The sequence below is a fragment of the Micromys minutus genome (assembly GCF_963924665.1).
Source record: "Micromys minutus genome assembly, chromosome: 8".
In the NCBI taxonomy this organism is placed as follows: domain Eukaryota; kingdom Metazoa; phylum Chordata; class Mammalia; order Rodentia; family Muridae; genus Micromys; species Micromys minutus.
In genome coordinates this window covers 3240097-3254131 of record NC_137977.1, presented here as the reverse complement: position 1 = coordinate 3254131, position 14035 = coordinate 3240097, and the positions used below count along the sequence as shown (strand labels likewise).

General features: G+C 45.7%; 1 protein-coding gene across 2 annotated transcripts in view; it reads left to right on the top strand.

The window, feature by feature from the left end:
• Positions 1-6850, top strand: part of KCTD1 (potassium channel tetramerization domain containing 1) — a 97770-nt gene extending 90920 nt beyond the window's left edge. For both annotated transcript variants that reach the window (XM_080920227.1, XM_080920226.1), the window contains exons 4-5: positions 2157-2462; positions 6032-6850. In XM_080920227.1, coding sequence (XP_080776353.1) covers positions 2157-2462; positions 6032-6190 — 465 coding nt within the window. In that variant the 3' untranslated portion in view covers positions 6191-6850. The remainder of the gene's footprint in view (positions 1-2156; positions 2463-6031) is intronic.
• The last annotated feature ends 7185 nt before the right edge of the window (positions 6851-14035 follow it).

The following is a 14035-nucleotide window of genomic DNA, read 5'->3' as shown; positions in this document are numbered from 1 at the left end:
GAGACACAGAGAGACAGAGAGAGACAGACAGAGACACAGAGAGACAGAGGCAGAAAGAGACAAAGACAGAGTAAGTGTGTGTGTATGTTATGGGCTATCTTCTACTTCTGAGCTATCTCTCAGTTTTAGAGGCAGGAGGGCACGTATTTACAGGGCTGACTTTCATGTGAATAGCAAGTATTCCCTGTCAGCCTGGGCCCATGGAAGGAAGGCAGCAATGACTTTGTCAGTTGACTGAAGCATTCTCAGGCAACGTGTCCGGACAAGTCCCCACTTACCTCATACCCAGAGGTGATTGTGACCATAGCTACGCTGAGGCATAATATTTGGCCTGCTTGTCAACATCATTTCTCACGCTGCCTCTCCGTTCCATCCTTGACCCCACTTTCTTTTGTCTTCTCTTTCAGTAGCCCTATTGCATAGGTTTGGGACTTTAATTCAGGCCATCTGTGCCTCAGTCTTTCAGAAATGGGCAAGTCCCCCTTTCCTCACCCAGTTCCCAGGAGTCAGAGTTGCATGATGTGTACATCTCAGTGACACCAGTGACAGGTGGCCAGGGGCAGGGTGAGAAACTTCCAAATCTCTGTTGGCCTTGCCTAAACCATCCCATACCAACACCCAAGTTTAAGCAAAAGCTGCATGCACACTCTCCAGACACCCACTCCAGCCTGCCCCAGGCTATGTTGCCACCTCCCCCTGAAGAGTTGAGAAGGTCACAAGGACTGCAGGCCCCCAGGAGTGTGTCTGCCGCTGAGCCTAGCCCACATTGTGTCCTCCATCAGAGAAGACTGGCCCAGTATCCCGCCAACCCCTCAAGCTTGGAATGTGGGCACTGAGCTGAACGAAATGGAGTCCTTTCCTGGCTCAGATTTTCATTTGTGAAGAGAGAGTAATGCCTGGTTTCCTAGGTGACCTGAGGACTTGATTCACGGAAAGCACTTAGCCAGGCCTGCATGCTAGCCCATCACCCACTGCATCAACAAAGTGAATGAATGTCATGGTCAGGGTTTCTATTGCTGTGGTGAAACATCGTGACCAAAGTAACTTTGGGAAGAACAAAGGGTTTATTTAGTTTACCCTTCTACATCAAAGTTTACCAGGATAGGATTCCAGTAGTCAGGAACCCAGAGGCAGGAACCCAGAGGCAGGAGCTGATGCAGAGAGCACAGAGGATGCTGCTTACTGGCTTACTCCTATGGCTTGCTCAGCCTGCTTTCTTAGAGGACCCAGGACCACCAGGCCTAAGCCGGCCCCACCCACCATGGGCTGGGCCCTTCTCCATCAATCACTGATTAAGAAACTGACCTACAGCTTGCCTACAGTCTGATCTTATGGAGGCATTTTCTCAACTGAGGCTCCCTCCTCTCGGATTACTATGGTTTGTGATAAGCTGACAGAGATCTAGTCAGCACAACGAATGGATGGATGGATGGATGGATGGATGGATGGATGGATGGATGGATGGATGGGCGAGTGCAAATTGAGTCTTTACAGATATGTTGTAAATTTTCACTTAGGTTTGATTATTGAAATCTAGAAATGACCAAATACTCGTTTATTTTTTAATATAACACTTAAGATTATTTATTTGAAAACTCCATTCCTGCATGCAGTAATGTATTTTGAGCTTTTTCATTCCACTCCTTGAGTGGAGTGACTCCTCATAAACGTACCCCCATCACTCCTTCTTCTGACTCCGCATGTATCCATCCCTACCCCAATTTTATGGGATTTTGCTGTTGTTTGTTTTTGTGACCCCCTGAGTCCAGTCTGGAATCATCCAGTGCAGCATGTCAGCCTAGCACGGGCTACTCCCTTAGAGAAACCGCCTGTTCCTCTCCCGGCAGCTCCTCAGCTAGGCATGGGAGCTTGGGACCTCTTCTCTCTCGATAGGATGTCCATTCGGCCGCAGCTGCTCTGAGTTCGTAACTACAGTGATCCTGCAATGTCCAGAACACACTAAAAACACATTTCTAATGTGTACATGTTACACTTGTAGCTACACCTGCAGAGTCAGGAGTGAGGTGGAGGATCATGAGTTCAAGACCAACCTGGGCTACCTAGTAAGGTCCTCTCTAAGCAAAGAAAATTAAGCATGACTGTCTTCAATGCCTTATATATGTGTTTTCCACCTTGAAATGCTTCTATTCCTCCAGGACTATACTTTGTTATATGAAGAGGCAAAATACTTTCAACTTCAGCCAATGTTGTTGGAGATGGAGCGGTGGAAACAAGACAGAGAGACTGGTCGCTTTTCCCGGCCCTGCGAGTGCCTCGTGGTGCGTGTGGCCCCAGACCTTGGAGAAAGGATCACGCTCAGTGGGGACAAGTCCTTGATAGAAGAAGTGTTTCCCGAGATCGGGGATGTGATGTGCAACTCGGTCAACGCAGGCTGGAATCACGACTCAACGCATGTCATCAGGTTCCCCCTAAATGGCTACTGCCACCTCAATTCAGTTCAGGTAAGCCATCTGGTGGCATGTGGCTTCAAGGCAGTTCGTGCTTTCACTCAACCTGAACTCTGCTGCTGCCTTTCCTCTGGGAAGCTGAGGAACTCTGATGCTCAGTGCTTGTGCTGAGTAGGTGGTTTCTCAGCCTCTGCTACCTCCATCCCATAAATCCACAAGTCTTTGCTGAGTACCCACTATGTGTGTGCCTGCTGTAAGTATGTGTACCTACTGTGAGTGCAGGAGATACAGAAGAGAACAAGATAGACAACAGCTCTGTGTTTGTAGACAAAAGTGATGTTGGGGCAGACATTAACCAACATAAATGCTGCCCAAATAGTAGTAAGAGAACATCTGGGGCACAGTGTTTGTGTCAGCATTTGTCACTGTAACAAATACCAGAGAGAAACAACTTGAAATATTTTGGCTCATGGTTCCAGAGGTGGTCACTGGGTTTTATTGTTTCTTAGTGTGGTAGAGAAAAGTTGCTCATCTCATGGTGGCAAAAAACAGGACAGGGCCCAGGCCTAAGTACACTTAGGGGTACACCCTCACGTGAGCTACCTCCTTCCACCAGACTTACCTCCTAACATCCCATTTGGTGTGAACTCATCCTCTGACTGTCCAGCAGCTGGAGACCAGACTTTCAGTATTCAAACCTTGTGAGGCGCCCTTCACACAGCCCCTAGTGGTCTTCCATTATAAAGACCCCTAACCCTCCGCCTGTTCGCCCTTCACACACAGCTCCTAGTGGTCTTCCATTATAAAGACCCCTAACCCTCCGCCTGTTCGCCCTTCACACACAGCTCCTAGTGGTCTTCCATTATAAAGACCCCTAACCCTCTGCCTGTTCAGTGCTACCGAGGCTGCTGCTTGAAAAAAGGGAGTCATAGAGTGAGCATGGGCTAGCACATGGTATCAGGGATGATGGGAGACAATCCTGGTGAACCTTAGAGGGCTGCCAGCACGCTGGATCTTCTGTGGGGCTGGGGAGCGGGTGTTTGGCACTGGGTTCATGTGCTTCTGTGAGACAAGGGGAAAGCCGATGAGGGATTTTGAGTAGAAGAGTGAGCTACCATAACTTGTGTTTCACAATAAACACTCCAGGGCACAGGGATGTAGATCCCTTGGTAAAGCGCTTACCCAGCATGCGTTTGGCACTAAGTTTGATTCTTAGTACCTCATACGCTCTGGTGCATAGCTATAATTTTAGCACTTGGGAGTTCGAGGCAGGAGGATCAGAAAATCAGGATTAGGCCAGAGAGAGGACTCAGTGGTTGGAACCACCTGGCTGACGAACATTGCTTGATTCACAGCTGCCTGCAAGTCTAGCTCCGGGATCTTGTCTCCTGGCTTCCTGGGGACTATTGTTAGTGACACACATGCTGACAAGAAGACATGCATATAAATAAAAACAAAATTTAAGAGAAATTCAAGTCATCTTCAGCTAATAAGCAAACCCGAGGCCAACTCTGTCTACATGAGACCCTGTCTCAAAAAAAAAGCCCTTTAGCAGCAGACAAGGAAGCAGGTTACCGAGCAGTGGTCTGAAGACAGCTGAGAAGTCTCCGAGCATTGGCCTCAAGTGTTTCTGACTGTGACGAGGGTTTGTAAAAAGTTTTTAACAGAACTGGAGAGGAATTGTCATTGTTCTGAGGTGGAAGCATCTTTGGAGAGGATCCTGGTTTAGACCATGTGACGTGCTGTATGCCTTTAATACTGATAAATGTTTTCATCTTAGCTCAGTGTGCTGAGCATCAGTCGGCTTCTCTAAGGCTGGACCAGTAGGTCACTGCCCTCGGACAACAACTCTAGCAGGCAAGCTTTGCTAGTATGCCTGTCAGAGTCACCCCTAAGTCTCCCCCGAGGAGCTCTGTGACACTGGAGCTCCGTTAAGAGGCAGTATTCCAAAACGTCCCCCCAACTCATTGTTTAGTCAACAGTGGTAAAGTGCTCATCCAGCCCGAATGGCCCCTATCTGGGCTCCATCCCCAACACCACTAAGGACTCTTCAAGAGTTAAAAGGCTAGAAACGCTCATGGGATCATACTGCCTCAGAGGAATTGTTACATCCTGTTTATACTTTTCAAAGTATACTCAGCCCCCGGGAACACCTTTCATCTGATGCACTAGCCAGACGGCTGTGCACATTTCACCTGAATCACCTTCCTCATTCCCAACCCATTCCTGCTTCCGACTCCACCCACCACCAAGAGATAGACACATATCTGTCAGTACACAAAGACTAGGGACAGGGTATCAGATACTGATACACTCAGTCATTTAAGCATTCCCAAAAGGTTTCTAAACGTAACAGCGTCTGCCTTGTGAGTTAGCTCAGTGGGAAGAGGTGCTTGCTCGCCTTCAAGCCTGTTAACTTGAGTTTAATTCCTGGCACCCACACAGCAGGAGAGATGACTCCCACAAATTGTCATTTGACCCCCATGGTCACTCACACACACACACACACACACACACACACTGAATACTTTAGTAAATAAGCAAATGGGAAAAAAAATAGAAGAAAAGCAGTGACCTCCTAAGCTGTGTGCATATGGCACTGGGACAAGCACTGGACCACAGAAGCCATCAGGTCGTTCCACATACTCGTCACATTCCGTGCATCATAAGCTCTGGGGGGAAAGACCACTCGGTGTTCATAAGATCCCTGGGAAGTCAGCATCAGAATAAGGTTCGTTCCTGTCTGATGGCTCCTCATGCTTACATGGCCTCTCCTAGCGGGGCAGAAGATCCGTTCGAAGTACACTGAGGAGCTCTCACTCAGCCTCAATTCCATCCTCAGCGTCATCTACTCAGAGAGCTGTTTTCAACCATTGTACTCCCCTGCCACCAGAGCATCTGCAGCTTGAGCATAAGGACAGACCCCAGCATCCTGTGACGCAGATGTGCGCACGAATTCACCTGCGCAAACAGCGATACCCCGGGAGGGCTGCCACTGTCCTCAGTCTCCAGTCTGCATGTTTGGAGCATAGGCTTGTTTTTCCAAACTCATCTAGTACATTATTTTGCTTCTATGTCACATATGAAAGTTGGTGATGAACAGCAATAATTTAAGAGACCGGAAATGTTGCTTAGCGGCAGAGAGCTTGCCGAACATGCGCGGGATCCTAGGTTCAATACCCAGTGCTACAATGAATTAGAACCAGGATTGCTTTGCAGGCCGAGTGCGAGTGGACTCCCGACCGGGCTACAGCGATGGCCGCCAGCAAACCTCACTCTCCCCCAGCGTGTCAGACATGTACCAAATGCAAGGATTTGGCTGGCATTTGACTTCAGAGTTAAACAGCCGCTCACGAAGCCTACACTGGATGTTTCCAGTATCTTCTTGTTTGTTTGCAGCATCGGGCTGAAAACCACTGTCTTGTACATGTGGAGCAAGCACTCTGCGGCAGACCGACAGCCCCTGTTAGAAATAGGGTATTTTGGGGATATTTTCTAATAAAAAACTCTGCCTTCATTCTTGAATGTCCATGAACTGAGCTTTAGAACACATCTTTGGTATGTTTATATGGCCGATGAACTTGCCTTGTCCGTAAGCAGACTCCTGTTTTGTTTTGTTCCAGGTCCTCGAGCGGTTGCAGCAAAGAGGATTTGAAATTGTGGGATCCTGTGGAGGAGGGGTAGACTCGTCCCAGTTCAGTGAATATGTCCTCCGACGGGAACTGAGGCGGACACCTCGAGTACCCTCAGTCATCCGGATAAAACAGGAGCCACTGGACTAAACAGAAATAGCTCTTATGCAAAAAGAAAACATACACAACCAATAACAATATGAGACAAGGGACATTTGTGTGCAGCTGGGACAGTAAACCAAGCTCTGAACCTAAAATTGAATAAAAGACATTTATATCCACTAGAACTCACACCTGTATTCATATGGGAACAATTGGAATCATGATATCCTCAAGATGTAAAAAAAAAAATATATATATATATAAATATATATGTCAAAAGGTAGGAAATGCAGAGAGAGAGAGAGAGAGAGAGAGAGAGAGAGAGAGAGAGAACACTGCAGTGGATGATGTGATGACCATGGGTGTCCTGGGCTTCTGAGGTCTCTGTCCAATAGAAAAGCCATGAGCAAGGAGGACAGAAATTCCTTACAGCTTCATAGCCAACAGCCATCCATGTTTCCTTTATCTTTCTTCCTTTTCTTTTTTCTAAACAAACAATACAAAACACCTCGGGCTGGTGTTTCTTTATAAGTGGAGGTTTCATGTCTGCTCAGGTGGGACCAGGAGGGAACTCGGATGACCGCTCAAGAGCACACGGCACTGGACGTACGGTAGACAGGACCTTGGGACTGCAGTCTGTCCACCGCACAGCCACGACCTTTCCTTGCTTGTTAAGCTGACCGTTTGGCAGAGGGGCCAGAGTTATTACTTGCTAGAGATCTCCAGTTTCAGTCTCCTGCTTTCCTACAATTTTTTCAGATTTTATAATGTATTAAATACAATAAACTCTGTTTTAAAAAATGAGACCTGTGTAGAACACACGTGTTGGGATGAGAATGAATTAAAATGAATTTTTCTTTTTTTTTTTTTCTCTTGTGTTGAACATCAAAAAGCAGTCTTTACAGCTGGAGCTAGCTTTAAAGTCAAAAAGCACAAAAAAGATAAGGATGTAGCAATTTGTTCTAGACAGTTTTCTTCCAACTTAGCCACTGTTTCCTGCACTTTGTTATTCTATCTTGTTGAATAAGATAAAACACTTTGTTTTTTCTTGAGGAGAATGAGGGAACCAGAGCCTCATTCAAGCTAAGTGTGAATTCCACCACTGAGCTCCTTCCTCAGCCCCATCTCTGTGTCTGATCCTCCTGCCTCCATCTCAGATTCCGGGATTACATGTTTGCACCACCATGCCTAGACTCTAGTCTTTATTCCTGCAAACGTTCGAGTCTCACTTAGGTCTATTGCTGTAGAGGTGACCAGACAAGTATTGTGTGGGTGGCTTAGCATGTGTTCTTGCTTGTGATTCAGGGTTGCTCAAGCACATACTGATCTTGGCTGGTCTGTCCCTGCTGTATATAATGCCATGCAGGGAACCGGCAGGGCTATGATGTCCAAGGCAGCTTATCCAGGTGGCTGTCAGTCATATGTCTGTGAGGATCCCTGTGGCTAAGACCCTTCATCGACTTGTCTCTGTAAGTACTGAGAAGCAAGCTATGAAAAGCGCAGTCCTGTGCTGTGGCTCTGTTCTGTTTTCTGAACGTACACTACTAGTTCAGACGGAGAAGAAGGACATAAAACCCACCTGCTGGGGAGAATAACAACACAGTTTGTTATCAGCCAACTTGAATCCACTATGTTATCAGCCAAAAGAAGGGTGTTATAACTTTACAAGTAATAAGGAAAATGTTGGAGCCAAAGCAATGGCTTTCTTATCAGCCAGAAAGGTACAAACCTGGAATTTCCATCTTACTTTAAAACAAAGTCCTCAGCCTTTTCAGGGCACTGGTGACTCAAGTCTCTGTCCTGCTACCTTTCTTTCTTACATCCTCCTTCCAGACACCCCAAGCATCTGGCATGCTGCTAAGATTGGCAGGTAAGCTATAGCGTGGTTTGGGTGCAGTGATGCCCCTCTGGTGATGGGTTCTTTCCACCCTGAACTTACCTTCCTGTTTTAAATTAAAAAGTCTGTGCCTGAGGCCAGCAGTAATGAAAAGATCATTGCTACTGGGATGGAAAGTAAACCATGAATGTCTGCTGCCCCTCAGAACCACAGAGGCAGCCCGAATGCTGACTTTCTTTAGTGATTGCCAACAAGGCTGCCACATTCTTCTGTAATGTCCTCTCAGATGAGACTAATAAACCCCAGGATCTGACACAGACAGCCAGGGCTGCCCTGCCAGCTGCTCTGGCATTCCTGTACTACTGCAAGAATGAAATTTCACCCTGGTTCTTACTAGCAATCTATTTTCATTAGACAAGACAGCTCCAAAACAGTAAAACAAGGGCCCTGCTCTGGGATTCCACTGGTGACAATCAAGTTTGCATTAAGTGCTGGGGAGATATGGCTCAGTCATTGAAGTGTGCCTTGCAAACATGAAGATAGGAGTTTGAGCCCCAGACCCCATGCAAAAGTTAGGATCAGCGACAGGACACACTTACAAGCCCAGCACTGGAGAGACGAAAGGTGGAGACAGGCAGGTTTCAAGAGCCTGCTGGCTGGCCGACCTAGTCAGCTCAGCAAAATTGCAGGCTATGGAGAAATCCTCAAACAAAAAGGCTGAGAAATGGCACTGTGCCTTCACACAAGGCATACATGTACCTACACACACATGAACCAACACTTGATGCTTATCAGCACCATCTCTGCAGTTAGAATTGCCTCCCCCAAAGTACTTGCACCCCACAGATTTGTGTGCCCCAACTGTGACTTTTTGGTCTTTTTTAAGTTTTTAAGGACAGTATATGTGACTCCAACCCCAGGAAACTGAGCTCAGTGGAACTGAGCCCTTTGTATTCTTGATGGTCTTAGTTCTAGCAAGATCTCCAGACCCTCATACTTCAGGAGCAGTGAGTAAGTGGGCCACAGCCTCAAAGTCCCACCCGCTTCTGCTTCTCACTCTCCAATGTATATGCAAATCACATGCAAAGCTGACCACGTGACCTCCTTGAGGGTCTGATCAAGCAGTGCATGTGATAGTTATCAATAGTGTCTCTTTAGACTGCCGAGAAGTTTCCCTTTGAGAGGAGGACTCTCAGTGTCCCCCTGTAGACCCATCTAAAGAGTCTAGCTCACTTCTTTTGTAAGACAGTGTAAGGAATTGGTTGGATCTGCTCAACTGGTCCCTTGGTAGAGTCAGAGTTTCTTTCTCTGAAGGAACACTGCATAGCTGATGTCACATCCTTCCTGCCTCATGTCCTAAGAGTTGCCTTGGTCCTTGTTAGTGATGACACGTTTTATTGTGGTTGTTGTTATAGTTTGAGACAAGCTGTTACCATAGAGCCCTTGAGGGCCTGGAACTCTCTATGTGGAGCCTGACTCTGCCTCCTGAGCACTGGGAATAAAGATGTGTCACCATGACTGGCCAGTTTTCACCTCATGCATAAAGTGTCCTCCGCCAGATGGAAAACCTGGTTTTTCTCTTAATAGTTATTAATTAATCCATAAGGTGATAGTATAAGACTCTATGAATCTATTTCCTCCACATAGGTGTCTGACGGCTTTACCATGCATTGCCAGTATTTTGTTATGAATTTTTACCTTGTTGGTTATAAAAATCTTAAAAGTGTACTTCTTTGAATAGCTAAACCATTGATTTTTAAAATACCATATATATATATGGTATTTTAAATATATATATTTCTTTTATATATATAAAAGAAAAATACATTTGTTTAGCCTGGGGCAGACAAATCACAGTCTCTGACCTGCCCTTTCTTAAGAAATACTTTGGAAAAATAAAGCAAGCCCAAACCAGTTTCCAGATCGTGGGTTAGTTTCTATGTAGAAATAAGAACCATGCACTACCATGTACTGAGCATGCGCAGTGCGCCAGGTGCTGCACAGCCTTTTCCCTTTTGGTGCCTCATTTCCTCTTCTTGGGACTTGGCTGTTCCATTTTTCTCAAGTCACTGAGACTCGGACACATCAAGTAAAAAGCACAGTAGAAGTTAATGTTCCATTGAGCTTTTTTATAGGCAGGCTTAAAGGAAACCACAGCACTGAGGGGAAGTAAGTTTCAAGTTGTAACAAAGGAATACAAACAGTCTTTTTTAAAAATCACATTTATTTCTGTATTTGTATGGTAGTGTTGTGTGCAAACCTATCGTGTGGAGGTCCATGAATAAACTGTGGGAGCCAGTTCTTGCCTTCTGTGATGTGGGGCCTGGCTTTTCAGACTTGGAGGCAAGTGCTTTCATCTATTGATCCAACTCTCTGATCTTAAAATGGATTCTTTAAGACTTACTTTTGTGAGGAGGCGCCCTAAGAAGCTGATCCCTTAGAGCTGGAGGATAAACAGCATAGAAACCACCTAATGTGGGTGTTGGAAACTAAAGTCCACTTGCTAACTCTTTATCATATTGTTTAATAATAAAGATCGGAACCCTGGTCTGGTTACTGACACTAGTAAGCTGCTGCCCCATTAGAGCTGTGTGCCACACACACACACACACACAAGGATGCACACATGCACACATTCACACTTTTGAGTAGCGCCTGACACTTAACTCTGGTTTTCCAAGTAATGCAAAGGTGACTTTTGCACTACACTATATGACACTAGAGGAAAATGTCCAAATAAGAATCACATCCTTGACCAACAAATGTGAACCTACAATGAAAGGCCGAAAAGACTTGGCCCTGAGTATGTTAAGCACTATCTTCTTCAAGTGGTTTACAAAAGTGTTCCCAGTGGCACATTTAAAAGACACGCAGGGTTACAGGTTCTGGATGGGTACCACTGCCACCTCTTCCCATGGGTTCCTGACTCTCAACCTCAGAGTAGCCAGAGACGCTTTTAACAACACCCACCCAGATGATGGTTGGACCAGACGAGCCTGGGAAGAGCTGAAGATCGGCATCTTCCCCTACCCACCCCCACTTACAGAACCAAGAACCTGGAGGAGCTTCTGGACCACTTTGTGATGCGCCTTTTTCTGACATCACTGATGTCCCCTAGACAATGCTCTCAGTGCGTTAGCTTTCCTTGACTGTACCAAAACCTTCACTTATCAACGGTGAAAAGGAAAAGGCTAATTTTGTTTCGTGGTTCAGAGACTCTGGTCTATAGCACTTGGGTCTGTTGCTCTGGACATCATCACTGACAGCAGCCAAGAAGCAAGGGAAGAGACTGTATCCCAACATCTCCAGACCCAACTTCCTCCCACCAGACCCCTCCATTGAAATGTCCAAGAGTGCCACAGGCTGGTGACCAAGTCAGCAACACGTGGCCTTTGGGGAATATTCAAGTCAGCTGCTCTCTGTCATTCTTAAAGGCCATATTGAATTGAATGTTTCAAATGGCAGTTTTGGCAGGAAGGCATGATCTGGAGAAGCACTCAACCAAAAATGATCCCAAGAGCCTTTAGCCTTTCTAAACTAGGTAAGAGAAGGAACTGATCATGAAACAATACAATTATTCCACCCACTCAAAACCAGCACAGAGCAGACACAAACGCCTCTACCACCTGACCGTAGGTGGGCAGGAATCCACCTAGGGCCATTTATTTCCAGTTGCTTTGAAACTTAAATGCTATTTTAAACTTTTAGAATCCTCGGGGATCTGTAAATCTACAATCCTAACCTTTTATCACAAACTCCTGTCTGTGCTGCCGTGCCCCTCAGAGTCAGGGTGCCCAACCAGCCTGCCTCTCATACAGTTCCCCGGAACTCTGAGTGTGATTCATACAGTGCTTGCCATGATTCCCAATCTTCCTGCAGGGAGGAAGAACAGGCTGTACAGGCATGAAATCAGACTGTTAACTAATAGAACTGACAAGACCAGAAAAAGCCCAAGTACACTCTATTGTAAACCTGGGCCCTCGACAGGGAAAGCAGGTTCTAGAAGCCAGAGATCAAATCCTTGTCACAGAAGAATTGAATTATTTGGAAGAGCAGTAAGACCAGTAGGGACAGTTGATTCCATGACTTGTGAGGTGGATTCCAAAGCTCATCCAAAGGTCTGAAACTCATTTAACACAGCAGGCACGGTTACTAGTCAGAGAAAATAGTAAGAAGCAGATAGAGCAGGTGCACTAAAATGTAATTTTGTAATCACTGATTTTTATTTAAAACGTTTCAATGTGGTTTTATTCTGGCTTGGCATGGAGATACTCACCTTTAATCCTAGCTCTCTTGAGGCGGAGACTGGCAAAGCTATATGAATTTGAAGCCAGCTTAGTCTAAATAGTGAGACACGTCACACACACAAGGGAATAAAAGGGCCAGTTGTTCTGTAAATAATACCTTCAAATGTTTGGCATCTTAAGTATATTATATACAGAGAATTTGAAATTCTAGGCGGGTAGCCCATTGATGAAAACAACTCACCTATGGCTCTTACATTAAACAGAATAGATTTGTTTCTATAACAGAATGTTGATCTACATAACCCTTCTCTGAGATTATAATTTCAAAATCAGGGCTATTTTTCATAGTTCTAGGTGGAAAAAAAACTAAACACACACACACACACACACACACACACACACACGTACATATGCACACTCACTGTTGTGGAACTGGTTCATTGCTTGTATTATATTAATTGAGTTCCCAAAATTTCACAGGAATTTGCATGTGTACATGTAAGACATGGAGGGTCCCTGCCCCCAGTTGGTTTCGATTGGTGAATAAAGTTGCTGCTGGCCAATAGCTGGGCAGGGCGACAGAGGCGGGACTTTTAGGATTCTCCCAGGAGGGGAAGAAAGCAGAATTGTCAAGCCAGAAAAAAAAAAAAATAATAAGATCCAGGCTTGAGGATTCCGGTTGGTGTCCTGCTTGTGAGGATTCCGGTTGGTGTCCTGCGCGTGGTGTTTGGTCGCGTTTCCCAGGCGAAGCATAGCTAAAAGCTTACGGAGTAAGTGGAAAAGGAAGATGCGCGCTGAGAAGAGAAACAAGAGTGCGCCAAGGGAGCTCAACAGACACAAAAATATTCTCAAAGTTGACGATGATGCTTTTATAAAAGATGGTGAAGAAATAGCAGCCATGGTGGTCCCCAAACAGTGCCAGGAGAAAATGCAGTGTGACGCGGAGGATGCAAAGATGGCATGAAAACGGAAACTGAAATGAAGAGAAATAAAGACTTCCAGACCAGAGGAGCCGGGCATGCTGCTGTGTCCCTTTAGTCCCAGAGGAAGAGGCAGGTGGATCTCTGTGAGTTCAAGGCCAGCCTGTTCTCAGTGTAACTGCAAACAGAGAATCTCTGTACTGAAAAAACAAGCAACAAACAAGAAACCAGAAGCTATTTGCATAGTTTAGTTTGGACTTTACTCTGTAATTCAAACCAAATGACTCATTTGTGCCGGGAACTTGAAGAGAGATCTTTGGTGATGAAAGAACGAAAGAACGTTATGCTGAAGTTGTAATTAGACACTGCCTGATGGATTGTTAGACCTCAATCTCATGAGCATCAGTGCGGCTATAATTATGTGATCTTATAAAATGGCCGCTATACTTAGTGCCTCAGATTAAACATGGCTGTATCAACAAAGTTTGGACAGAAAGCTATGATATTGTCATATGCAAAAATAGGGTATCAAGGGGCTGAGGAGGACTCCTGTAGGTGGCTCAAAACGAGCTCCCAGGGATGCGCCCTGCTGTGGCCTTCACTGGCACCTGCGTTCATATGAACAAGTACCTCACCCACTAATAACTAAAGTAAAAGTCTTACAAAGGACGTCAGTGGATCTTACAAGTAGTGCTTACTTGAAGTGCTTGTTTTTTTTAATAATTCATAATAACATATTTTGTGTGGAAAACAAAAGATCTAGGCTTGCGGCTGCAGAAGGGAAAGCATACAATCATGTAAGAGCAGGGGAAGGGTGACCCCAGCCCTCCCTCCGTCACTGGGTCTAAGGTAGTGGGAGTTTGGGAGTGGCTCAGCAATTGAGCTGGTT